We start from the raw sequence: 27,161 nt of genomic DNA on the forward strand, positions 1-27,161 counted from the left end.
AAAAGTAGGCGGATATGGTTCATTAATGTCCCAATTTATTAGAGCCTGATCATAAACTAAATGCCAAAAAAGTATCAGAATAAATGCTCATTTAAATTGTTGGGATATTACTCATTGCTATGGTAGATAGTACTCTGAGGCAGATCTTTGTTATAATCTAAGTTTTTGGAGGATGTGTTAAAATTACGCCAAAAATCATAAAATACTTTTGGAGTTTACGAAATGGGATGAAAAAGCGTAAACGTTCAATTCCTTCCTAAAGGGACACGCATAACAATTAATGGCACTTTTTCCTTCCAAAAATGCATAGTTTCGTTGTTAGACTAGACTATAAAATCCCGTTATTTGATCGACATTTCGTAGCACAATTATCCTCACCTAATGCAGACCATTTCGCTCCTCACTTAAGATGTAAAATGCTCCCTAAATGACATGGCATTCATAAACATATTTATCTTAAAATGATTTGACTGATGAGACAAACTGTTTATAAGCGCACTGATCATTTTACGTCATAATGCAACACCAAATATAACTTGCTTGGACGTAGTTAGCCTTTCCCTTCACGAGTCTGGGAAGAACCACGTCTGGTGAGTCAATTTGGTGTTTCCCCTTGCCCTTCACTTTGTGGGCGTCGTCTTCCTCGACCTCCGAGGGAAAGGGCTGCATATCGGGTGACGTGGAACAGATCCATGTGAAGAGCGCTCGTACCTTCTCCTCGTCGGTCTTGAAGCCACGACTATAAACGAGGTGCCAATAGAGATCACGCCAGCAGGCTGGCTTGGCCTTGCCCTGCGCCAACCGCCGCGCCTCCCCATCCACTGGCTGCTCCTTGTGGACGCGATCAGCGCTATTCACCATCTCATTGCCAGGTCGCTTGGAGATAGCGGTCACTTCGGGATTGGCCTGAATGTGTGTACCGTCCTTGGCTTTCTTGCACGCCGGAATGGTAGAAGGGAGGCTGAAGCTGCTCGGTGCCGGCTCCAGAAAGATCACCTTCTCTGAAACCGCGGACTCCTGCTGATTGGCTGATTCGGCATTGATTTGATCACCTGCCACACGCAATCTTTATAAGTCGTACATAACAACTATAATTTCACCTTTATTACACTGACTTGTAAATCCCTCTACAGAGAACTTATGGTTCATGAGTAGTTAGAAATTCCAACATTTATTTCCAGGTTCACAGAGAAGGTAATTTTAAAAACGTATGCAAAATTTTTCGAAACAATAAAAGAGTGGTCTTTATATTAAATCAAGTTTTGGAATTATAATACTTACTCACCTGTGCTAAACAGATTTAGATGCATTTGAAAATGAAGTATTTAGCGAAATCTTATTAAAATACTACAAACTCAACTGCACTTTGATGATAGAAATAGGTAAGATTTTCATAAGTAAGCAAGTAAGATATGAATATATTAGTAGCTCAGTATCAACATAAAATCCACTAATTTACCTCCAGTCGCAACCATTTGGCATTTTGGCTTTTTGCTCTTCTTCTCTACTCCTTCAATCTGAAAAATGGAGTTTACTGAATGTAATTTTAAATCAAATTTCCGCATCCTATTGCTGAAGACTTGTTCTAATGGACTCAGTAAACCACTTTATAATGGTCCCACGTTGACTCTTTGAAATTAGCAAAACATTTTTTTTTCGTTTTATTCCTCACTTTTATAAAATGCACGGCAATTTTCAGCAGTTGTATAGACACCAAAACAGATACTTCCTCATGGTATTGGTTTGGTGTGGAAGACTCAAAATGCAAGACAAAAGGGCAACTTTCATGGTTGATGATATTAATGGACGCATCTATTTAGTGCACGGCCATATAGAATACGAGAATAGTAGTGGTTGTTTATAATGATTTTTTCGACTACCTGAGTTATTTTAATGGAAACCTCCAGACATGCATAAGCGGATAGAAGTGACAACAAGTGCATTCCTCTGATACGTCAAATAATGATATGCAACAATGGCATTGCTACATTCATTCTTGAAAACTAATACCACATTGTGCCAGGAGTACACACTCGCAGTTACGCCTAGGTCCTCTTCACCTCAGCATGCCCATACTGACATTGCACCAGTTACGGGACAATCCAATTCACGCGCCTTCTAATCGATTTTCTATATAAATAAATAAATAAATGAGGAAGGAAGGAATGGAATAACCACCCGACACTCGAGACTCAGCATTAGTAAATGCCCGTCTCAAACAATGCGCACGGTTGCACTTATGGTCAATCTTTGATAAGACGACATAATGCAGAGCCGCAGGGGTTTGCTACTAGTTGCTAAAATTTAGGCTGTTCCAATAAGTGGAGCATGCTTATGATTAAAATGAGGCATTTCTGAAATCACGCCTCTTTCAAGCGACCGCTGGAAAAACCTTACAATCGTTTAATGAGGATTAACCAGTAGTTTTTACAGGTTATTTTGATGGAATATTTCGATTCAGGTTTTGCCAGTTCGGCCGACCACACAAATTGGGTAAATAATATTTGGGGGCAAAGCGAATTTTCTTAACCTAGTAAGGGTGTACATTGAATAACCTTTTTTATTAATGCGAGAGCCATCTTTACCACTTTGACAAACGGAAACCCTGGTAATCTTTTGTTTTTAAGAAAGCATGTGAATTATAATGGCATCTGGACTGTTTTAAATGGTGGTTAGTTGTTACACTAATTTAATCACTGGCTCTTAATCGTTGCTGAATAAATAAAAATATTATGTATGGGCATCACTAATAATGTATTTAGCAAATATGCCCCAAATTCTCTCCATCTGGTCCAAAAGTACTAATTACGCAGCATCAATAATCATTCATAATGCACAGATCACTTGTATTTCTAGTTTTCGGGAGCAAATATTAAATGGAATCCACTATTTACAGTAGTCAGAGCCGCATAAAATTACCCAAGCATTATGAAGATGCGTTGAAAGATGCATAAAACTTAGCTTTCCTTATTTGAATGCATAGGATTATGATGATATGATAATCAAGCTTGCTAGTTTTCTATTTTTCATTTAAAGAATGGTTTTAAATGAAAATAAATTTCCACGAAACTCTACAATCACTTCATATGTTCAAGTTCTTATTAAACGTACTCTAAGAAAATGGCATCGAACGTTTGCATTAGCACCGAATTGGATCGAATTTCCTGGTCTTTTGTGAAAACTCGTTACAATGGAAAAGACGAATGACGGGGAAAAATGCTTTTTTATTTCATTATTTTTGTTATTATGGTGTTAGTGTGTTGTCGCATTTGTTTCACCTCCCCAAATATGGCTTCCGAATTTCGTGACAGTGGATAAGTCACAATTTTTCGCTATTACAGACCTTAATGTAAGGACTTATATTCCACTTTTCACTGTTGTATTTCTTCTATCAAGTCCTTTGCATACATGCGCTTAATCTAAAGGCATGAGTTAATAACTTAAAACATGAAAATTGAAAACAAGTCTCCTGTGGTGGCTGTTATCATCGGAAAACACAGGTCTGCATGCTTTTAAAGTTAGGGGTATATTTACCATATTTACTCTAGCATCTATACTATTAGTGCGCTTAAAATTAAGTCTCGAATCGAATAAATTAAATTGCCAAGTTCAAATTATGGACCGGTAACGAATAGACCTACCGGCTGATTTCTACTGACGCATGAAAGCTTCTGACCCATTATCTCCCAAATGGTCAACTGTAGGGAATTGTATCACGAGCAGGTAGGTGAAATGAATCCAAATAGTTTAGTTAGTTCTCTTTACCGCTTATAACAGTGTCATCAAATGCCGTTCCGTGAAGATTTTACACGACACGTGCATGCGCTAGGCGTAGTAAGGCTCGCAGTTTGTCGTTTGACATGACCAATAAAATCTTTTAATAATCAGAGCTCCTATTGGAGGAAGAAGGGCCAATCAAGTAAGTCGATCTCGTCTCACTGCCCTCTTTTTTGTCCTGTGCGATCAATATTGTGTCAAAGATGTGTATAAAAACTCATCTGACTTGATCAACGCCTGCATAAAGTGGCAGTTTTTGTAGGTAATGAAACGCATACACGCACAAAACTACTAAGGATGGTCCGCATAATCTTTTAATATAAAATTTTGAGTGAATTAGTACATTTAGACATGATTTTAATTGTGCTATTTTCCGATTCCAAGTTGTATGGCTAATTAGTTCTGTTACTAAAATGACTCATTTTTTTGTGTTCTTATTATGGGTCTGTATCTTTACCCTACGATAAATTAAAATTGCTGTGGCCAAAAAACCATGATTAAAATACCTTATTTTCTATTGATTCTTAAAAAAGCTTTACCTTGTTATCAATAAATAGGCCTAACCTTTAAGGTGACATCCTTCATTTGATTGTGAAGAATACGGGTGTATTGAACTGAATCTGAATGCATTTTTATGCAGCTTTTTTATCATAGCCCCAAAAGCAGGTAAAATCCCACTGTTTAGTTAATGAACAATGTATTTACCCAACCGTCAAGAGCCTTTTTAACCATGCATTTATTATACATAATTATTGCTGTTTGACTTAATAAACATAAGGAAGTTTCAAATTGAAGGTAAAGAAGTAACTGCACAATCTCAGCCATCTATGGCGGAAATACGGTTTTAACTTGTATAAACTTTTGCTGCAGCATTTAAAGTACCTAAAATTCCCATTTCAATGACTTGCAAATGGTGTTCCTGATAAGTAAAGTGGAACTGAAGTGCTTGTTAAAATTCATAATTCGCGGGTTCGGTGATGCATTATTCTTAATGTTAGCGCCGAATCCTCTCTTGCACATAAAACAAAACCTAAAATATTCATGTTTTTCTACAAAGTCCATCCATTCTAGCGATTGTAGAATATAACTCGGCCTGAATGCAATCCTCTTGTATTATTTTTGCGTATTCCATACAGTTGCATAAAATGTCGATAAGGTACAGACACAGTCGTCTGACTACCATAAGTAGGGAGCTGGCTGAATTAGCATATACTACGATCTGAGGAGCGTGTCCACCTTCACAGACTCAAATATACTGCACACTTGTAAGCCAAATATCGGTTGTCAATTTCTTCTGAACCAAATTCCCTTTACCTGACATCAGTATTTCTGGAATGCATGCATCTAAAGGCGCATAGATGCATCCCTCTAAAAAATCAGTTTGAAATAGGCAAATGCGTCAAGCGCGGCGATGTACGTTAGTGGTATTACAAACTTGCAATAGCACATCGGTCACAGGCAAACTTACTGCAGCTAAATAGCATTTTAAGAATTAAAATTTCTGCCAATCAGTTTTTTAATAATCCACGAGCACTAAACGGCTTCCCTCGAGTGAAGTTATTCTTCCACATACCAAATTATCCGCACGTGAAACCAAAAAAACGCTCCTTGAATTGATAGTATTCTCGCTATATTTGAGTTTGCCAAAGTAAATTAATCGGGGTAATGAAATATATTTCTCTTAGCTTCAATAAACTATCCCCGGATTTCCATGTGTCCAAGGCAAGATCTTCTGTGGGTTTGTACTTCAACCTAAAAAGCACAATGATCTTCAATTAATCCCACAAACTTCATGTTTTTCGATTATATGTACCAAAAACTGCCCAATTAGTTCAATGATTCGAGATGGTTTCATAGTTATTGGGTGGGGTCCAATTGCAACGCCATAAATCTCAACGGTAAAAGTACCTATCAATAAGGAAAACCAGTGCATAAGGTCATAAAAACGGGATTTCTTACTGGTAAAGTTAAAGAAAGTGCCCTAGCTTTGGTCTTTACTATGTATAACCTCTGGTTACATGATCTTTAGAATTGGTTTTATACGAAATTCACCTGTTTCACAAAACTTTAGGGTGCGGCTCACATAGCTGTCGGTTAGATCCTCCTCATCAACAAACGAGTCGGTGCTGCTGAGGGACGGTGGGCCCGGCTCGCCCGGTACGTCAGAGGTCCTCCTTGTCTTAGTATCAAATTAGATTACTCGAGCATACAATCGCATGATGCATTATAACTTTCTGTTTTTTTAGATACTGGGCTCGCGCTTAAAACACCATTGTCTCAATAGCTTTGCGTGACACCCATGATTATCATAAAGTCACCTACCTTCGTAAATATATCAGTATCTCGATATTTCCTCCACATAACAAATGGCAAAAATCGAGGAAAACTCATTGTCTCAATCACGATTATACCCTCTGTCGGGCTCACAATGCCACATTCCGTCTCGTTTTGAAAACAGTGACCTTGCAGCGTCCCATCCACTAGAGACTACGCGGGTCATAGTTGATGTGCATACTTTGACCATTCAAAACGCCCCATATATTGCTCAATGCAGAAGGGACATTGATGAAACTTCTTTCTTCGAAAAACGTCAATTCCTGCTTGTAAAGTGGTGTCAGCTGGCTCAACAAGTGAGGATTATGCAGCTTTTCCTTGCTAGTCATTGATACCATTTGCATGATTATATAAAAGTTACGTAGATTTGAATGGGTTTCTTCCAAATAGCTGCAATCGATACCTCCCAGGGATCCGTGGAAATAAGTGTATAGTGAGTTGCAAGCAACCCAACTCGCTTGGAATCCTTTCCACCAAAATACTGGCAGAGCATTCCCCCCATCCACCGTCCTAAATTCAACTATTTTATCGCAAAATACCTCCATTCTTTCAAAGCAGTAGTTGAGTTTAATTGAACCGCCTCTATAAGCTATGGTTGATGAAATTCTTAATGAGATGTAAAGAGACCCTAGCTTGCTGAGGTTAAGAGCCATTCTGGAAGCTCTTGTACCTAAAAACGAACGAACGAACGAACTCAAGTGCTCAATTCGTTGTAACTTATGCCTTTATTAAACGACTTTCCTTCAGAAACTAAGCCAAAAAGGAATACCGACGAACTACAAAACTGCAGATTTACTGCCCATGATTCTATTTCCACAAAACATCTACGAAAATCGAACTCTGACCACCTCTAAAAAGGCGCTACTGTTAATAAAACAGGACGTTAATGAAGGCGTCATCCCCCACGCGCACGGGATTCGTCTTTCATGAGACTGCACCAGAAACAACACACGAGCATGTGATATTCATCATATTTGCGTTTTCTATGTAGTTGCGGCTGCATCACCAAACAAAAACAAAAGAGAACTCAAATGGTTTTCTTCTTAAAATATGGAGAGGTATACTAAGGCAGTGGTAAACACTGCATAGTTATTACTGCATAAAGGAGGAGCCGACCGATATTTGACTAATTTCTAGTTGTTTTAACGCATATAAGATCAAAAACAGATTACCGAAAGGGTGGTTGGGGAACGAAGGCCACACAAGTGCAAGTTAAGAGACGCCACCAAAACGGAGATCCGTAAAGTAAGAACAAAACCCGTAAAAATGTTAACGAAATAGTGGCTACAGATACTGACCGTATGAAGAAGTAGAAACCCTATCTACAAATGCAGAAAACCCCACCGCCTAAGGGCGCTACGACTGGCAGAGGCGAAGCAACTACAAATACCACAAGGCAGTAAAACAATTTCACTTAAAAAACATCACTCCAATCACATTTTAATTGGTTTTCATAAGAAAATTTGTTACCTGCAATATCTGTTAAAAATAAAATTAATGCGCACTACTAAGATCTTGTTATCTTAAGCAAAGCGTCTATTCAGAAGTAAATAGCTTGCATCAGATTTGTACATACCTAAGTGTTTAGACGAAATCATGAAGTCATTGCATCAAAAAGCAGATTTCTCAGGCAATTTGCATTCCCAAAAGTTCAACAGCAAATTAAATTGCATTAACGACTGTACAAAAGCAAAACTTTTAGCAAACTCATTGCGGTCCAAAAATTCTCCATTAGAAATCCTTGAATCAAATTGTATGGCAATGCACCTAATAAAAGGCGCCATTATTATTACAGAATGGCATTAGTACTTATCTCTATGTGGTACGCCCCCGTTTATTTCCTCTTCCCCAGCCTTCATGCTCTTTGAAAGAAGAGGTTGATTTGATTGGGACATGTTTATTGTTTGGAGTCAATGGAAGCAGGTACGGGTCTAGCAGGACCAGGACATTAAGCTCTTTGCCTCGGGAGGTTCTGACCCCTCCACAATCACGAGGTTCGAGCCTACTACTGCTTCCTCCATAAAGAATATACTTAAGCAACCTAAGTGTTACCTAAGCATCAAAAGTTTGCTAAGACGGGAAAAGCAGGAATCCTAATTGGGCACTGTAATTTACGGAAATATGATAATATATATGAACATACGCGATACATAGTCCTATGTAATACGATGGCGGTTTATCCCTTGGTATTGTTAAGGCGCTACTTTTGGACTTTGTATTAGCCTCCTTGTACATCGCTGGGTGGGCTGGCCTTCGGGCCATGTCAGCAGCCCAAACGCCTTCTCTGTGCTGAATATATACCTATTCTGCTAGAGCATTGTCTTCTATCGTCTTCAGGGAAAGACTCTGGACGCTACACCTGTCTATGTTACATGTGACATCTACCTAACATATAAACAAAATTAGTTTAAATCTTAGCAAATTTTTTAAAGGTTTTTATTCTTAAACGCATATTTAATTCCTTTACTCCTTTAGATGATAAATCTTTCCCGATACATACAATTTTTAAATACTGGCAACAACCCAGCTCTTACGAATCTTAAAAGTGATTTTAGATGACAAAAAGTTTTTTTGTTATTAGTTTACTCTATCAGTTGTTTGTTTGTTACTTTAGATTGCATTCCATAAAATAGTTAATAGCGCGCTTTGCGTATCCGAACATGGCGGCGCCAGCGCCTGTGCTTAAATGGAAAAAAGTGACAACGGCTTCGGGCAATGTTCCGCGTTCTCGTCACGGTCACAAAGCAGTTGCGCTCAAGGACCTCATTGTTATTTTTGGTGGTGGAAATGAGGGAATCGTTGATGAACTCCACGTTTTCAACACATGTATGTTCAAAGAAGGTACAAATTACTTTTTAGCACTTAATCAATGGTTTTTGCCGGCGGTACGAGGCGATATTCCACCGGGATGTGCTGCTTTTGGGATGATATCGGAGAATACACGTGTCTTGCTATTCGGCGGCATGTTAGAATACGGGAAGTATTCCAACGAGCTTTACGAGCTGCAGGCGTCCAAGTGGGAGTGGAAGCGCCTTAAACCTAAGCCTCCTAGGAATGGACCTTTGCCTTGCCCGCGAATAGGTAATGGCAGTTACTAAAGATTTTGTGGAAAACTAATGTTTGATAACAGTCATTGTAAAAATATTTTCAGGATGTTTTTAGTACTCTAAGTACCATTAGTTTTGGCATTGTTGAGAACCTCTGTAGTCTCTTTTACCACTTTGTAAATACCATGCTTTAAGGTCATAGTTTTACACTCGTGGGTCAGCGTGCTTTCCTTTTCGGTGGAATCACGAATGATAGCGAAGATCCGAAAAACAACATCCCAAGGTTAGTCTGTGTGTTCATAAGAAATTGTATTTGAATTCTGTTCTCAACTCCCTTACCTTTTCCAGGTATCTTAACGATCTATATACGCTAGAACTTCGGCCTAATTCCTCAGCCATGTGCTGGGATATTCCAATTACTTACGGTCAGCCACCTTCGCCTCGAGAATCTCATACCGCTGTTGCATATCAGGTTATGGATGGGTTAATTAAAAAATGGCGTCTTTTGGTGTATGGTGGCATGACGGGATGTCGCCTCGGTGATCTTTGGCAACTAGAAATTGACACAATGACATGGACAAAACCCTCTATTTCGGGCGATCTCCCTGCTCCTCGCAGTCTGCACAGTGCTACAGTGATTGGTAATCGGTAGGCTGGAATATTGTTCTGTGATATCGCTTAAATGCACCTATTTACTTTCAGTATGTTTGTATTCGGTGGATGGGTACCTCTGGTTATGGATGATATGAAAACAACTGTCGAAAAAGAATGGAAGTGTACGAACACACTTGCTAGCCTCAATCTCGATACAATGTCGTGGGAGTCGATCCAAATGGAAATCTTCGATGACAGTCTTGTTCCGCGTGCGCGAGCAGGTCATTGTGCAGTTGCCGTCAGCACACGTCTTTATATATGGTCTGGTCGTGACGGTTATAGGAAAGCTTGGAACAATCAGGTGTGCTTCAAGGATTTATGGTTTTTGGAGACGGATAAACCGCCCGCCCCAAGTCGAGTTCAGCTTGTCCGAGCCGGCACACAGAGTCTTGATGTCACGTGGGGTTCCGTACCGACAGCTGATGCCTACATACTTCAAATTCAGAAATATGATGTCTCAACACCCTCATCTACTCAAAGTCCCCCAGTGGGTTCCCGAATGAATCCTACTCTTGCGATTGATGCTCCTCAAGCCAAGTCTCCAGTCAGTGGAATGACATCATCAGGTGCAACGAGTCAAGTAGGTTTAGATTCCTTTTGCATTGGCTAGGTTACAAACACTGCAAATCAGTCGAACCTCTGTCAATCCACTGCATCATGTTTTTAGTAATTTTGAAGTATCGGTTGTATTTCATTGCTTATTATAGCGTTTTGCGACTCCGTCAACTGTCGCTGTTAGTGCTGCTTCCTTGCAAGCTTTAGCGAACGTAGCTACGGCCACGCCTGTGCGCGCGGTTTCTGCAATGGCTAGTCCCCAAACAGCATCTGTTGTCGGAGTTGCTGCTAGCCAACGGGTTCCAACAGTCGTTACCCCAACAGGACTCAAAATTACCCCCGTTCCCAGCAGTGCAGTAACTGGTCGTGCAGCGATCCTTGTTGCAGCTCAATCACAACAGCAACATCCTCAGTCAGCAGGCTTAATTCGAGCGGCAAACGTGGTTACGGCCCCAACAAAGCCACAAGTAATTTGTTCATTAATTGATAGTTTAATTCCTCAGTATGCTTTTGATGCTGAAAATGCTTTGGGGTATTCACATTTTGGTGTTTTACAGATAATCGCAGCGGGTACCGCAAAACAGATTGTTACGTCCAATGCCAGCGGTTCGAGTGGTATTACTTTGAGTTCGGTGACATCTAGTGCCACGCCTAGTGGTTCAGGATCGACCGGTCCTGTCGTACATCTCGTCAAGACCCCAACCGGATTGATTCGGCCCATAAAATTTCTATCTCCTGCAAATGCCGTCGGTCAACAACAGCATATTGGTGTTTCACCAAAGACTATTTCCATCCATGCACCCCAAGGTAGGTCTCATCTCGCACATCCATTGTACGAGTCAACTTATAGTTGCATCATAATGTATGAAAGTTATGTTTGGCTTACATTGTGCGTAGGTAGCAACCCCAAGGTGATTAAGACATTCCCCGCCAATGTGATTCAAAAATCGGGTGCCGGTAAGCCAATTTTCATCACAAGTGGGACGTCTGCACGTCCAGCTACACCAGCAGTAGACAACGCTTCGAGCAACTCCGTTTCTAGGCAACCACAAGTCGTCATTGTTGGATCGACCGGTGAGCTAAATGTCTACAAACGCATCCTACGTGAATTAATTGTAGGAGTTTATCAGCATCATCGACAGCTCTAGTCTTCAAAGTGAGACTGATTTTATTACAGAATGATGTCTACCTTTGCTAGGTAACATGGTTAATACTGGGCAAGGTAATGTTTGTGCCGCTCCGGCCCGACCTTTGACCAAAACTTCGAGTTCTTCAACCCTTGGTAATGATCAGGATGGAGGACAAGTAGATTCAAGCAAAGCTCTTGCTCCTACTTTGCCTCAACTTGACGGAATGGTGGATGAGGCGGGTAATGAGTCTGATTCTGCATGTGGGGACTTTAAAGAACAATGGGCGGACCGTACTAAGGAGACTGAAGCCATTCAGGTGGCAGATTCGGATGTCAAGAAGTGCGATTTAACTAGCGTCACTGATGTATGTCCAAAAGTGGTTATAATTTTGTCAGTTTATGGTTGATTTGTGTCTGACGATTGGACTACAGATGTACCTTGATTGCGTCTTGATTATTACGTAGTTAATACAGATAGAAATTATGCGTTTGGGTGGAAGTACCGGTAGTCGCAATTTTAGAGGTTATCGTTTGATGAAAAGCTTTGAACCAATTGGATGCACGTATTCTACATGCTTTGCGCATCGTGGTTTCGTGTTCTCATCAGTTGTTGTCCGAACGAAATTCCCTTTTTAGGTGAGTGCTTTAGTGGATAACATGGCAGCTGAAGCAGCTGCCGAGTTATTGGCAGATGTTGAAAGTACTTCTGCTGACATACCCACTTCCGCATCAGGTGCTGATAGCAGCAAGCTTTCAGTTACCGTTGGAAACGCCTCCGAGTTATCTGATGCTGTTTTCCATTCTCGTAAGTTCTGATAATTGATTTTAAACAGATCACATTTTAAAGTTTGTGTAAGCTTCTTGACCCCTTGGGAGGCTCTCAGTCGCTTTTGATAACGAATGTAAGGTGTACGACATTATCCTTGTGAATTGGAGGTCATTTAAAGTTTGGGCATGTGCTATTTAGATTTTTTTTGGGGGGCTTAAGCAGGCTATCTCAAAAACACTAAGTGTGAAAAGGCTCACAGATTTAAAGTTTATCCAGAAGTTTTCAGTGACACGTAATCCATCTAGGTGCTTACAAGGCGTCTGTTTCCACTCCATTCAGGTCCCCAGGTGGGAAGTGGTGGCAGCGGGAACAACAAAACTGCATCAAAGACCAATGACCCGCTTGTGACTCTGGCATCTGTTGCAACTAATCGTGGGGATAATACCGAAGGTAGATGCATGCGACTACACCAAGCGGCTTTCGTTTGCACGCAGACTTATGTGTTATCACCTGATCCATTCTAATTTCTGTCTACATGCTTGAAGTTTGCCTAAAATTCAACTCGGTAAAATTCTGGTTTATTAAGTCAAGGTTTCTGGATATTCTGAGCCGTATTGAGTCTATAAGGCGAGTGTCAAAGTTGGTCTGTCTACTGATAAAACAAATGGTAAAAACTGGTTTTCATGATAGCTCATAGTACCCAACATTGATAGTGAGGAGGGACCTCGGATGCTCTTGTTATCTATGTGCGATTGGGATTTTACTTGATTCTTTCCTCAAAGTGTTCTCGGTGCTCCTACTTTTTTAGGCTTGTACAATTATGGAAATTAGTATTTTAGAGTTGCTAGTACTTTACTCTGACTGTTCTGTTTAGAAGACGAAGGTCAGGCAGATATGGAATCGCTCCTTGAAAACCCCAAAAGGCTTCAGGAGCAGTCAACGCGCTCGATTCCTCTTAACGTTGCAGTCCCAATGCCTCCGTCGAAGGTGACTTTGACGCCTCGAATATTGACTCCTTCGGTCACTTCTGCAGTGGGCGCAGGAGGAAATCAGCTCATTCAGGCTAATGTACCCACAGGCGCGATGCTGACAAGTCGTAGCGACAGTGCGTGGCACGACGTTGGTGTTATCAAGCAGCCGAAGTACTCGGTCTCAATGTACTCAGCGAATACAAACGACGCTGGAATCAGTGTTGAGGTAAGGTTAATGACATTTGATCTCATAGCAACATGATTAATGTTATCTAAAATGATACATTTTGATTCCTTCATCGTTCAGTGCAAACTACAAGTGCGGATAAAATGAGGTTGGTTTTCAATTCCCGTTGAAAAAGAAGACGATTTTTCTTATTACAGGCACTTGATGCCCTCCAAGGTCCCAACGGAATCGGTCCTAACGGCATTCCTCCACAAGGTCCAAAAATTGCTCTTACACCGGGTACAGCCTACAAGTTTCGTGTTGCTGGTTTGAACGCTTGTGGTCGAGGTCCCTGGTCTGAAATATCCGCCTTTAAAACCTGCTTACCAGGTTTTCCAGGTGCCCCAAGTGCCATTAAAATTACGACAAATGAACAGGGTGCCCAGCTAACATGGGAACCACCACAAAATACGGCTGGCCGTATAATCGAATATTCTGTTTATTTGGCTGTTAGATCTCAATCAGGAACCGGAAAAGAATTACAAGAAGCAAAAGTGAGTGTTAAGGGACTACTGTTTATCTTATTTTCAGTTGCGAAATTTTATGTGCATGGGGAAGTTTTAGTTATGCGCTCATTAGCTTGTACGTCCAAATATCTCCTCTTGTTGAGGATAGTAGCCTTAACTCTTCCACTATTGCCCCATTGGTTTTTAGATGGGAACAGTGCCTTCTGGTATGGCGTTCGTTCGTGTCTACGCAGGTCCGCAGCCAAGTGCTCTAGTCATGCACACAGTCCTTGCTAAGGCTCATTTAGATGTGAGCTCTAAACCTGCCGTGATTTTTCGCATCGCCGCATGCAACGAAAAGGGTTACGGCCCGGCCACACAGGTGCGCTGGCTTCAAGAGTCCCACACCTTCGGACAAGGAGTGGCACCTGGCAGCATGCCGGCCGATGCAGCCCCCGGCGGGGTATCACCGACCTCGGGGAGCTTGAAAAACACTCCGCCTCCGGAGGGTCCCCAGCCTTCTGGACCTACTGAAGGGTATTTCGATTTTATGCCGCCTTATTTCATATCTTCGTGTTTGTACGGTGTTTTACCAAACCAGTTAACCCATTTAGTTTTAGTTTAGCGCTTTAGCGAATCATTAGGAAATATTCCAGTTCGATAAAATCATGTGGCTATGTGTTGCTCGAGTTCACACTTCTGTGACGTTTGCTTGGTGATAAAGTGTCTTTTTGAACGTTATTTTAGAACCTATATATCTCCTGTGAAGCGCATTAAGAAACAAGATGACCAAACTTAGTCGATCCTATCTGACATTGCCCGCACACAGGCAACTGCGCTTGGCAGCATTTGTATCTCTCTTAGTGAACCTGTATGTATAACCCGAGCTCTATGCTCTCATCTTTCCTTCGTGTACCTGCACCCTATTCGCCTGTTCATCGGGCTGTTTGCACTTGCGCCTGTTTGTGCCAATGTTCTATTTTTAGTACCCATTATAAAGTATATATGCGGCCTATCCTCAAATTATCCACCGTGTTTGTGCACCGATAGTTACGATAGTCTTCGTGACCGCTTCCACTCCTCTATCTCCCTTCATTATTGAGGCTATGGGCATTTCCACTTAACATGATCTTATTCTTAACATTGTAAATATAAACCTTGGTATTTTCCTCTGACGGCTTTTCTGTAACATTCAACGCTTCTTACTGCTTACATTTCTCTGTCCAGCTATCAATCTGGACATGTGCCCCACAAACCCAGCCACGTGTTGCTAGGGCTAGCGCAAGCGTACTGCAACGGTCCCAGTATCGTTCTTATTTTGCTAAAGCAATTTGGAGGAAACCGGGGTAAGGCGCGCTGATGGTGTTGATTTTTCATTGGATCAGCCGTGTTGGTTTACTCAATAACTGTGGGGAAACAAGTGCTATGTACGGGTGGTGCGACTTTTCGTCGGGTCATCGATTTGTGCGAATCAAATGGGAGGGTTGGGCCCTATTTAGGGGGTGTTTTTCTAACGCTATTAGGACGTGACTGAGGTACAGGAAAATTCTTCGCCAATCTGGGCCGGTCTCACTTCTCGTCACTTCCTCGGTACTTATGAAGTTAGGCACTCCAGCCATGTCGCTGAAAAGAAACGTCTCCTTTAAAATGTTATCAATGAAACTCGTATGTGATCATTCCGGGATAATGTAGCTACTGTTCACACAGGAAGGGGAAGTTGAACTTGTTTCTTACCTCCGCTTCGGGCAAATAATTGCAACTTCTAATAGCTCTTGGAAGCGCTATAGGCAGTGATACATGGCTAACGGATACGCTTAGCCCAATTACTGCTTCCCCCAGGCACACTTGAACAAACACGGTTGAACTTACGCAGCTATTTCAAATGCGAGGCGGTAGTTCTCTGCTTTTCCTCCGGAAAGAACAGTGTTGAAATCGAAGGAATTTGGGAAAAAGTGGTGTAGAAGGGCGCACATTGCGATACCGTCCGCCCATGATGTCGAAAAGTTTTTCACCTCAACACCCTAAAAAAGGTGCATACTAATAGACTTTGGCTGAGAAGTAGTTTTGGTTAATAGCTACAATGGAATTTCCGATTTAGATATGCAGCAGACATGCTGGTACTGACTATTTAAGGGACTCTGGAAAGATGCTTCTGAGACTGCTTCCTTTTGGAATATTACCGAAAATACCGAGCTGGTAAAGCACGAGTTTATGAATTTTTGCTGGTAGCAAATAGCGTTATCAACGTTTAGCTTTTGCCATAGCTACCGAGTTTGTACCTTATGTACATTCGGTGCATCATCAATGAGAACTATGGCAAATTGACGGAGGCTAGTGCGTATCAGTTCAGCACTCCGTAATTTATCACGTTCTTGGTAAACGCAAACCAGACGAGTCCTGTGTTCGGAAAAGCTGACAGCTTACAAGCAGTGGAAATCGGGAGAACTGTGATTTGAGCAGAGTACTAGCTGAAAAGTGGTCCGTTATGTTTAGCTTAGTGTATGCGTTTTTCATATAGTCGTGTCATCCATGACATTTAGTCCTCCAGCTCCCCCAAAATGAATCCTTTAGGTGGACTTCCTATCTCCGTTCTCAGGAAGTGTTCACATTTCAAAGACGTTGATAGCTTTCGTTAGGAATGAAGTTCACCCGCAAAGAGGCATGTCACCGCTTTGGGAGGTATATCGGGGCTGAGGAGGGTCTCCCTGAACACTTTTAGGCATTTTTGCTTAAATACGCGCGTAAACATTCCCAGACATTACGCCAATCTTTCAAAATCAGCATTCTTATTTCCCTCCAATAGATTCACACTCGTAACTGGTACATCGAATGACCACGTCTCTACGTCGTTTTTTTCTCAATCACCATTTCGAATAAGGTGGACCTCATTGACAGACACACGGTATTACGAAGTGAAATGGGAAACGTTTCATTTTTCACAATAGCGTGGCCTTTAGAGTGGTTACATGGAGTAGCTAACAACAACCAAATGAACAATTTTAAATAAGACTGACATTGCATGCTGACAAAACTTCACGAAGGAAGTGCCAAAATCCGAAATTCTAGCTCTTGTATTGTATTGCTGAACTCGTAGTTAGTGGTGTAGGTTTGTGCCTACTTTCGATACGTTCTTTTTAAATGCGTTGTTAGAACTACATTTTATTTAGCTACAAAGGCAATAAACTAAATGCATAATAAATTGCACAAGATCGTACAGAACTCACATATTTCAAGTACTCGTGCGTGTTCAACTGAACGAAACGTAGTACCAAGTTTTTCATTTCTAGTAGTGTCAGGGGAGCAATCTTGTGTATTCTAAAAAACCAAATCGGAAAACACACCTCCAATTAAAGTGCATGTAAAAATGAATAAACTCATGAAACCCAAGCACAAAAGTGCGTAGGAGAATGAACAGAAGAGAAATTTGAAGCCTTTATGCTTTAGGCCTTCTCGTTGTATTTGGACACTAGCAGGTGGAAACCACTGCATCAATCAAATAGTTCTGCGTAAGGACACAAGCCTTAAATTACAGGTGGAAGATATAACATTTTCGGCAATAACGTGTTTATCAGCAAGCATTGTTTTGACGCCGAGACGTACCGGAAGTGTTCATTTAAGAATGCCACAGGGTCAGTTGCTGAAATCATTATAAAAATATTTGGTTAGTCAATTTATTGAAGTTCCCAATGTACGCAGTTATGAGCTTCCTGTTGACATTTCCTCTTTATTCTCTAGCATCCCAACCCCAGTTTCTTAAATGTAAGCGAATAACTTTAAACGGCAAATACCATTGGGAATTATGCGCATTCAAAAATGGTTCAACTATCCAAGCAGTAACTTCATTGTCACTTTCCATCAGATATTTTTCTTTTGCTTCTTGCTAGGAAAGCACATCGCATATCGTGTTTCGTACGGTTTAAATTTGACTTCACTACATCGTAATAAATTTTCTCAGAAATTGCATAGTTTGGGTGAAAATGGGTAAAAACACAATAAATGGAGGAAGAGCTAATTACAAAAAATATTTATTTGAATATGTTTGGTTTCTTTGATGATAAAAAGTATGTCGAAGAGCTCTGTACTGACCTGGAATAAGCGGCGGCGGCGGCGGCGGTATCTTGCATTTGTGATACTTAGATCAACTATGCCCATGCTTTTATAGTGGTACAGAAAATGCTTCTAAAGCACGTCTTTGAAGAAAGCAAAGCAAGTGCAGAAGCAATGTGTTGAGAAAGGCGACTCTTTTGGGTTTTTTAACATTGTTCAGTATTTTCTACCACTTGAAGTACGGAAGCAGTTTAATGTTAGTGTTGCGGGGTAAAAGGTGGAATTAAAGTATTCTAGTTCTTGAGTTTATTTCATTCTTATTCTCGCATTAACTTAAAGCTTTTGCTACTATATTAGGGAATAAGGATATTTAGAATGTATTATGTGAAAATATCTGGTAATTGATAATTAGCGATTTTCACGTGGGTCACATACGTTCATCAGAAAATTGACTGGTATTTGTTGATGCCTGAATTTCGTTCGACAAGATAGTAGATGGATTCTTCAACCGCACAGTGACACTGTCATCCTCTTCCGGATAACGTATAGCCTCTCTACAATTTCTTTCTCCTAAATGAAGCGAGAAATTGCGTTATTTGAGTAAATATATAGACACGTCTCCTACGTTTTTCGATTCATTTAGGCAAGCGGATATTTTCCTTTGTCAATCCTGAAAATAGGTATTTTTGAGCCCCAAAAAACATCAATTTGTAATACTTCTTATCTTCATACATACGGTCAGAGGGTGATTTCGTTTCCTACTAAGTGATGCTATTTTGATTTTGGGCTTTGTAATTAACATAATATAGCATAATAATCTTTATATTAGGTTTTTATATGGTTCTCTGCCGAATTTCACAACTTTGAGAATTAATGAATTGATAATAATACATATCAAGGAAGCAGAATCTTCCTGAGGGTAACACGGGGTGGTTTCGCCTTCTATCAGAAAAGACTAGCTTGTATAAGGCATTACCACGCCGAAGGAAACACTTGGAGGTGCCGGGAGATCTGATACAATTGACATTGCGGAAGATTTTACTGCGTTGCTGCTGCCATCTAGACTGAACGTCACTGCATGTCGGCTGTCGTGGAGTTAATCTCTCCGGTTGCCTCGCTATAGGGCTGAGACCACTGATCGGGCCAGTAGAGGGCATTTTTGTCTGTCGGGTCGCCTCGTGCTCTATTGCCACGCACTCCTCCTCCTGGCTGCCATTTAGTTCGCACATTCCCTTTGAACGGTAAACAGCATCGTCCTCTGAAATTTTAATACCACTTTAGGTGTGATATATGAAGTCAAAGAATATGGAAATTTTATTCGGAATCATCTTGATAACAAATAAAAATTCCATGAAAACAGTCAAAATTGCCATAGATCAGTGTTCTCATTTACAAAGTAGATGGGGAACATATTAGTTACTTATTTCAGTTGATTTGTATCATCTTGCAAAAATTTTTGAGTCTCTGCTAGGAAATAATTTCAACGAAATGCAAAAATAATTCGTTGAAAGCATGTTCCAATGAGTGAAACCAATGTTTTAAGCGCTGCGCCATCTTCGCCTTCTGGGATGCACTACTCAGTAGTTTACGCTGCTGAAGCGCTCACGGGAGTTGCTTTTGCTAACTTTTAGCACTGTCAATTTTGTCAAATTCAGCTAGGAACGTTACAAAGTGTGCCGGCTCATGCTTCAATAGATTGAATTAAAAAACTGCTTTAATTCTTAGACATTAGTGAGCTGTTTCTTTGGTATGTTATTATTTTTGTAAGGAAATTTAAGCACAAGTACAATGGTCTAGTCGTTCTACTTTGTTGTTTAAGCATCCCTTCTCCTGGGCAAGCATTTTGGTGTGTTTAAGTGCATTCCGGCGTCGGATTACCTGAATAGTGCCTATTTACCCTTGAACTTACTAACATTGTTGCTTTCTTTAGTTAACAATTGCAACTGCTTTGATATATTCATTATATTTTAATGCTTTTTAAATCATGGGCGAAGAATCTTTTCAGTTGCTTACTTCTTTCAGTGTTAGTTTGAGAGGTACCGTGATGCTAGGCTTTTATTTTGACACAAGCAACCAAGCAATTTATTTAAGCCGCGAAACTGCCAAAATTTTTCAAATAAATGGTGCATATTCCGTTGTAGGGAAAATCTAGACCCATCCTTTTGACCAAGTCGGGACCAATATTTTGTCTTACGAAACCGTTTCAGCTCTACAAAGGGGGAAGTAGGCCGACATTAACGTCATTGCGCCTCCTCGATTGCCATTATTTTTATGTGGTTTGATCGAAGGATTACTTTGATTTAACTATTGCAATCCCGAATTCACGGGTTCTCGATAGTTTAAATCCGGTCTCGCGGTTAAAGTTTGATTATTTGAGGAAATTGAGGCAGAGTGAATGCTACCAATGGACTTCGTTAACCAAACTGTTATATTCCTTATACCACTTCCACTTTGCTGAACCACGGGGATTCGCGAATTGCAGAATGCACTCGTTAAAATTCCTTGATGCTTTGCCGGTGTGGCTTGTGGATGTCTATCCCCTTCTAAAATGATAAGTAGCGCAAACTTTTTGAATATTTTGCGTTAAATTGCGCAAATTATTATCCACGTAGATTATGTAATTAGATTGAATAATCAGTCCAGTTCTTTAGTAGATTTAAATTAAAAAAATCTACGCCATTTACATCTAAAGACTGCCAAAAACTGTTTCATGTTTCTAATGAATTCCACAAATAAATATTTTTATTGATGAACCACAGTTACTAGTGGACATGAAATATAACTCAGAAAGTTACCTTGCCGATATTCGGATAAATGAATGTGGTGTTGCTGTGGTCTGTGGTCACCATTACTGGATTTGCACGATTGGTCTGTCTGCAAGGATATCTTGGCGTTTCCGGAAGATTTTCTTCTCCACGGTCGAACTGATTGTCCTTCTGACCGTTCCTGTGCATAATTAGCATCCTCCGAATATTTAAGGGACTTATCAGACTGACAATGAATACCTTGGACATTTAATGGTTTGTTTGATTCATTTTCTTCAATAAAAACAAATGGCAATGCCAGATATTTTTCATAAATAATTTGCGAGCTAAATGTGTGAGATCCAAATATGTACTGACCTGGTTTTGATACGGTACTTATCTGAAAGCGGGCCAATGCATTCATGAATCGCTCCTTCGCGGCTTTTCCCCCGTCGTCCGGCATCACAGCATCTTCATTTCGGTGCACTAATAGCGGATTTGCATCCTCAGCCGGATCTGATACTTCTTCGTTTAGGAGTTTATTTTTCGCAGCTTTGGTATCGGATATCGGAAATGTTGGGGCCCCTTTTAAGCCTTTTTTATCTGTGGCACCAAGCGATTTGCTAAATATGGGGTCACAAATGCGCGACTCCAGAACCCTCTTAATGGTCGCTTTGGCAGCCGCGGCCGCCTCTGGGCTTTGTATTTCAGTGTCCTTCGGCAAATACTTTCCTGGGCCCGAAGTCCAGGACGCGTCAGGACGGCAATTTGGCGGTGGTTTGATCGTTGCGTGCTGAGTAATGCGAGAACAGGACACTGCTTGAGTTTGTCTACAATTACGGTGAAACACATATGTTCAAGCTAACAGTTAACTAATTCTATGCCAAAAGATACTGCACTGTAGGTTTTCTACTGCCAAAGATCAGGACATATATTCGTAAAAATAGCTTTTGACCATTACCCATAACTCACTGCGTTGGTTCTTTCATAAGATCCTTAGGGGGTCTCTCAGAAATATGCACTAAATCAAGTCTCGCTGCTTCATATCTTGCTCCCTCATCATAGCACAATTCTGGGTCAGGGTTGAAGGAGATGCGTTTGTTGCCTCTTTTGTTAGCTGAGCTTTTGGAGAATGAGCCCCTGGACAAATGTGCCACCTCATTTATGAGGGGGTAGCCCTCCGCACCTACATATACGCAACGGTTGCGATGACAAGCGCAACAGCAGTTTTGGCACATCTTGTCGGCCTGTGGAGCGGCGTTGATAAAAATGACTCGGGGCTCTGCAAAACTGCGTAGGGAGAAGGCTTGGGAGTCGTGGCTCCTCCACATGCGACTACGACTACGACTCCGTGGTCTCCGTGGGCACCCAAAAGCAACGTCCACTTCCTCCAGCTGCTCGTCTTCAGGCAGGCCTGGTACGTCGCTAAGAGTGCGGAGTTCAATGTACTCCGCGGGAGTGAGGCTGACGCAGTCGCTCCGTGTAGACATAGAATGATAGCGCTGATTTCGGTCATTTGAACGCTAGGTTAGAACGTTTTCTATATATATATTTAATAAAAATCACTGTCTTTCGAAAATAATACTGAGAAGATGATACACATATGACATTTAAAAATAGCTCAAACAAATATTCTGCGATCGAGTATTCCCAAATAAAAAACTGACAAATCTGGTCTCACTGACTGAATGAATATCTGCCTAGGTATTGGGAAGGCATTTGAAAAGTGTAAATCATTGCTTTCCAGCGTATTTACTAGTAATAAGGAGGTGTGGTGCACATTTAAAAGAATGGTTATATACATTTCTTGGTGCACTCCCCCGAGTGCAGTAGTTGTCTGTTGGCAAGGTATCATCGTCATCGTGGTCTATAGCCGCATCCTCCACCTGCCTCCGCATGAAATGTGGAGGGAGTAGTGGTGGCGGTGTGGGTAGTACGGGAGGCGGCGGTGTATGGGGTGGAACTGTGCTCACTCTAAGCGCTTCCCCATGATTTAAACATGGCAAGGGTACTATACTGAAAGAGAACGCCACAGCAATTCATAGTGATGCGCAAAGGTTACGGCTAATGCTAACTCGATTACACAACTACAAAGCTGAACACGGCAGATGCGCTCAATATACTGAATGTTTCTTTATACAATGGAAAAAATGGTATTATGGGGTATACTGGTTACAACTGATTTATTACCAGTGATCTTTCAAACATCCTTTAATTTTGAAATAGTTTATAATAAATCTTTTGGTTAAAATATACCATAGGAATTAAATTTCACAGTATTTGGCCAAAAAAATGTAACGATGGTTGTGATTTGGTCACATAGCCTTTGGTATACTTCTAAGCTCACAGGATTTCATCTATGCCGTTAGCATAAATGCATCATCTCGACCAGTTAAGCATAAAGTGACATGTAGGTTCGTTAACAAGATTCACATAGAGGGAATTCAATTTATGGTGATGTATGTCGCGCATATCCTGATATTATGCCAATGACGCTTGTTGAAAACTTACCCAGAGGGAGCATACCCACATCGACTACCTCGAGGAGATACAGGTTCTTGACTTTTTGGTCTATCTTTGCGAGATTCTTGGTAGGAAGGAGCAGGAATGCTGAGCGGTTGTGGGGGGTCATTGTTATCTGATAAGACAAAGTTTTCATTAACATTGACATCATGGATCACACAGGCGCAAACTGACAATTTGATATAACAAGTTATATTCGATAAATGTTGGAAGAATTTAGTAAAAAGCAGAAGAACAATATTTTTCACTTCTAGTCGTTCAACTCTCGATGACATTGGTAAACTAATACATACCAGTGTGTATTAACGTGGTTTTTGCAATTAGCATAGCCATCTTCATAAGTCCGTTTACCAATTTTCATGCCTCAGATGCAAAGCCAAAAAGAAAATGGGTTTCTAGGTTTTTTTAAAAATACTTATGTAATGAGAAAGCACAAGCACAAGAAACCCTTAGATGTGCACTGAAACTAAAACATTTACTTATACATATATAAGTAGCGTTTCCTGTGGTACATATTTTGGCAACTAATAGACTGCACTTGGAGTGGTAAATTAAATCAATGCTGCAAAAGGCTATTTTACATCCGTTACGCATTCATTGATATTAGAATGATTGTACATGCACATACGCACTTACCATTCTGAGGTCTTTTGAGAATGATCACTTCACATTGAGTGTAGGCCATTGATGATCCACAGGACAGACGAATTTCACAAGCATAGCTGCCCGAGTATTCGGGTTTTAGACCTTTGGCGCTAAGACGTGCTGTTTTACCATCAAACGATGTGTTAAACTGTGCAAGGGGTAGTTTGTGCGAGTCATTATAGGACCAAATGATTTGGGCGCGTCTTTCCACGTGGGCCAGGCGGCATATCAAGTGCAAGTGCGGTGGTTCTCTCTGAGTTGGATCAACATAAATGATCTGATTCTCCAATGGTTGCTCAAATTCGAGCAGTTGGTCCTGAGAATGACTGCTATTAAAGCTCATCTCTAGGGAAGAAAATTAATGCCAGTGGCTATAAAATGCCAAATTATGATTAGTTCAAGGATGTCCGAGGGAGTCAGAGTCGAATGGCGCGCACTTCTAGTGCTTCAAACCTCAATTAATATCGTCAATTAAATAACGCTAGTAGAAGCAAGTGCTTTTACTTAAAAATTGAATATTTGTGGTATACAAAGATGCACAGGGCATAAACTATGGGACAGAAGCAAACCAAATAAATCGTACACTTACTATATGGACTGCTGTCAGGCAATGCATAGGTTGATGAACTAAAAATAGAAGTAGCAACTTGTAAAGTAAAACAGTAGGCAAGAATCAGCAAAAATTTTTACGCCTGGATGGCGCTTGGCGTTTATTGAAGCAAAAGTACTAATATGAGGTTCCCATAGTAGAATAAACTCAGTAAACTTCATTTGCCGAAAAGTTCATGAGTAGGTTGCAGTAATTTTCACTTGGAAGTTAATAAAGATTTGAAAAGGTTAAGCAAACGACAAAATAGGATTTATAATTAATCACATACATATATCTTGTATTTTACATTAAGAACAGTTTATTAAAGATTATTACGATCACCGCTTATGCTAAAGACAGACAAGGTTATGTGTTCGGTAAAACAGCAAAGTTTAAGAAGTGGAGTAAAAAAAGTTATTTTTCACACTTGTCTCGATAATATTTACTAGCGTACAGTTGGGCTTCATGGATAGTTTAGGGAAAATGCATTGAATTAATTGCACCGCTCTACTTCTCTTATGCACTACAATTTTTAAATGTGACTGTAATGTAGCTCCTTAAATTTGAAACAGTGGTGCAAACAACTTAACAAAAACAACGCAAAAAGTATAAAGGACAGCATCAGTTCTTGTCTAAGCATGAGAAATCATAATAAAGGATGGAAATCAAAATCCTGTAATTAAAAATTGGGGTAGCAATGAGCTTGTGCAGTAATGGCACGGATTTGTTGATACTGTCCACGGTAATTTATTTGCCTAACATAAGTTGCGCAATCAAACCGATCAAAGTAAACGTATTGTGATGAATCGACATTTGTATATGTGTACATTTGACCATGTGGGCTCCTAGTCCTCCGTTTGTGCTTTCATTGTAGCGTCCTGGGCGGGCGGCTCCGTCTGCAGCCTCCCAGCCCTTCCGCATGTTAGCATCAAATCGTCTCTCGTACTGTTATAGCTTATTACAAATTCAGGGGAGATTCGGAAAAATAAGTAGCAATCATGTAGGAATGTCATAATTAGAGTTTGGATTTCGTTCACTTTCTTAATGTAAGGATAAGGTTCTAGAGTAATTGCCTTTCGTATCACTTTGCGAATATCATAGTGAAAAAACTGTCACATTGTCCAAAATAAGTCAATTATTTTGATTTCTGAAGAAAATTTCAAGAAACAGCTGTTTTTTTCCAAATAACGGTATGTCTCAATTGATATTTCCGACTTTAATTCTCTTCCCTTCCATTAAAAAAAGGCTTAAACAAGAATTTGTTTCCAGCTGACAACACAAATTGTCGTAGAGGATTTGATTATTTCATGCGCACAAATAAAGAGCAATCGCTAGTAGTACCCCCAGCACTTCTGGTGCATGATTTGGCTCACTGCATCCCGCAAAATGGAATAGGGGAGAGGGGGTGATGAATGATAGAATGTGAAACGCTGACATAAAATCTTGGTTTTCCATCCGAAAATTATTCATTTATGCACTTGCACGGTAGGCCTAAACTTCATATCATGATTGAATGGGGGATTAGAGTAAATATTATATGATATTCTCAGCCAGTCGCGAGTAACTAGATTCGACAGAGTTAAAATAAGAAAGGCTGTCTTAGATGGCAAACGCTATTCCCTCGAATTTCCAACTACCTTTTAGACACACGCTAATGAGGTTTTGCCTTGCGAATCAAAGTCGGGCTAGCTCACAAAAGGTTGCTTTATTTCGAAATACCAGCAAAATAGGTAGGATGCAGCCGTGTTATTATGCAGACGTACGAAAAATCCCGCAGAGACTATTTGCGGCTCAAATGTTCTCAAAATTCTCTGATTAAATTTTTTCGATTAAAAAGTAAATAAAGACCAGGAGGACTCGCTTGCAATTTAAAACGTGCAGGATTGATTAAACCTAATAACGCAGCTTTTTTTTAATGACTGCAAATTGTTCTGCTCAAAAACCTCATGAAGTTGAAACACCGCCTTCTCTTTGCCTAATTGTAGTAATTACTTTACTCGTGCGACAGCAACAGAAATTTATGGAATGATGTTGTTGCAAAAATGAATCTCACTTCATTAATCATATCGCAAAGTTGTTTATTTACTGCAAATTCATAAGCGGTGTCACAGCTTTTGGCTAACATTTGATGCATGGAGTCTTAAGGGTAGACTTAATGAGTGGTTTTAAGAAATGTTTATCCATTTTGCTTAGCCTTGTTTCAATCATGTTAACGGACTGGGATTTTTATCACTCCCATAAATTCGTAAAATATGTTGTAGAAAGACCGTTTTTTGTGAAATGCTGCTCCAAGCACATGGTTATTGTGCAAAACAAGCCCCTATGAGCATTACAAGGTCAGGCACAACAAGATTAATGGTATACTGATCACTTAATCCCAGTATTCCCTGTTTTTGATGATCTTCTAAGGGGAAATCAGAATACTAAGTGAGTAGTTTCCTAAAAAAGTGAATGCTATTTTTACGAATACGATCAATTATGGGATACAATAGCACAAAAGTTTCATTCAAGTCCTGAAAAGTACTGTAATTCTGCTCTTTTAATGAAAAAGGGAAATTTTCAAACAAGTTTTTCTTATCATCACAGGTTTAATTACCGTTTATGCAGTATCCTCTACCATCTCAAGGGTAGGAGGACTTGCCAGTTGTTTGAGGGCATAATTTGAGTCTTATCTTAAATGGAAATGCAAATACCTTATCGCTTAT

At 40.3% G+C, this 27,161-nt stretch overlaps 6 protein-coding genes across 6 annotated transcripts in view; 1 reads left to right on the forward strand and 5 right to left on the reverse strand. All coding sequences in view use genetic code 11, as the record gives it.

The window, feature by feature from the left end:
• Positions 1-507: 507 nt before the first annotated feature.
• Positions 508-3,680, reverse strand: EGR_01410 (hypothetical protein; the record flags this gene model as incomplete). Its single annotated transcript, XM_024490659.1, has 3 exons — positions 508-1,052; positions 1,460-1,517; positions 3,642-3,680. The coding sequence occupies 3 exons, from the start codon at positions 3,678-3,680 to the stop codon at positions 508-510; spliced, it is 642 nt and encodes a 213-aa protein (XP_024354983.1).
• A 1,725-nt stretch (positions 3,681-5,405) lies between these two features.
• Positions 5,406-8,373, reverse strand: EGR_01411 (hypothetical protein; the record flags this gene model as incomplete). The annotated part of the gene is made up of 7 exons (XM_024490660.1): positions 5,406-5,529; positions 5,598-5,685; positions 5,830-5,956; positions 6,100-6,264; positions 7,284-7,429; positions 7,451-7,491; positions 8,255-8,373. The coding sequence occupies 7 exons, from the start codon at positions 8,371-8,373 to the stop codon at positions 5,406-5,408; spliced, it is 810 nt and encodes a 269-aa protein (XP_024354984.1).
• A 398-nt stretch (positions 8,374-8,771) lies between these two features.
• EGR_01412 (Host cell factor) lies at positions 8,772-14,707 on the forward strand (the record flags this gene model as incomplete). The annotated part of the gene is made up of 15 exons (XM_024490661.1): positions 8,772-8,937; positions 8,971-9,192; positions 9,354-9,441; positions 9,507-9,806; positions 9,861-10,392; positions 10,520-10,834; positions 10,925-11,174; positions 11,265-11,441; positions 11,566-11,861; positions 12,133-12,301; positions 12,605-12,715; positions 13,140-13,462; positions 13,621-13,956; positions 14,117-14,445; positions 14,656-14,707. 15 exons carry the CDS (start codon positions 8,772-8,774, stop codon positions 14,705-14,707), a joined length of 3,666 nt encoding a protein of 1,221 aa, XP_024354985.1.
• A 1,066-nt stretch (positions 14,708-15,773) lies between these two features.
• On the reverse strand, positions 15,774-19,184 carry EGR_01413 (Smoothelin-like protein; the record flags this gene model as incomplete). The annotated part of the gene is made up of 5 exons (XM_024490662.1): positions 15,774-15,929; positions 17,133-17,223; positions 17,509-17,545; positions 18,391-18,525; positions 18,932-19,184. The coding sequence occupies 5 exons, from the start codon at positions 19,182-19,184 to the stop codon at positions 15,774-15,776; spliced, it is 672 nt and encodes a 223-aa protein (XP_024354986.1).
• A 3,027-nt stretch (positions 19,185-22,211) lies between these two features.
• EGR_01414 (hypothetical protein) lies at positions 22,212-26,590 on the reverse strand (the record flags this gene model as incomplete). The annotated part of the gene is made up of 6 exons (XM_024490663.1): positions 22,212-22,333; positions 23,239-23,504; positions 23,574-23,617; positions 24,437-24,494; positions 25,573-25,685; positions 26,510-26,590. 6 exons carry the CDS (start codon positions 26,588-26,590, stop codon positions 22,212-22,214), a joined length of 684 nt encoding a protein of 227 aa, XP_024354987.1.
• Positions 26,591-26,879: 289 nt separating this feature from the next.
• Positions 26,880-27,161, reverse strand: part of EGR_01415 (hypothetical protein) — a gene marked incomplete at both ends in the record, with an annotated part of 2,183 nt that continues 1,901 nt past the window's right edge. The window contains one exon of the mRNA XM_024490664.1: positions 26,880-26,992. Coding sequence (XP_024354988.1) covers positions 26,880-26,992 — 113 coding nt within the window. The remainder of the gene's footprint in view (positions 26,993-27,161) is intronic.

Source organism: Echinococcus granulosus, assembly GCF_000524195.1.
Source record: "Echinococcus granulosus chromosome Unknown EG_S00005, whole genome shotgun sequence".
NCBI classification, from domain to species: domain Eukaryota; kingdom Metazoa; phylum Platyhelminthes; class Cestoda; order Cyclophyllidea; family Taeniidae; genus Echinococcus; species Echinococcus granulosus.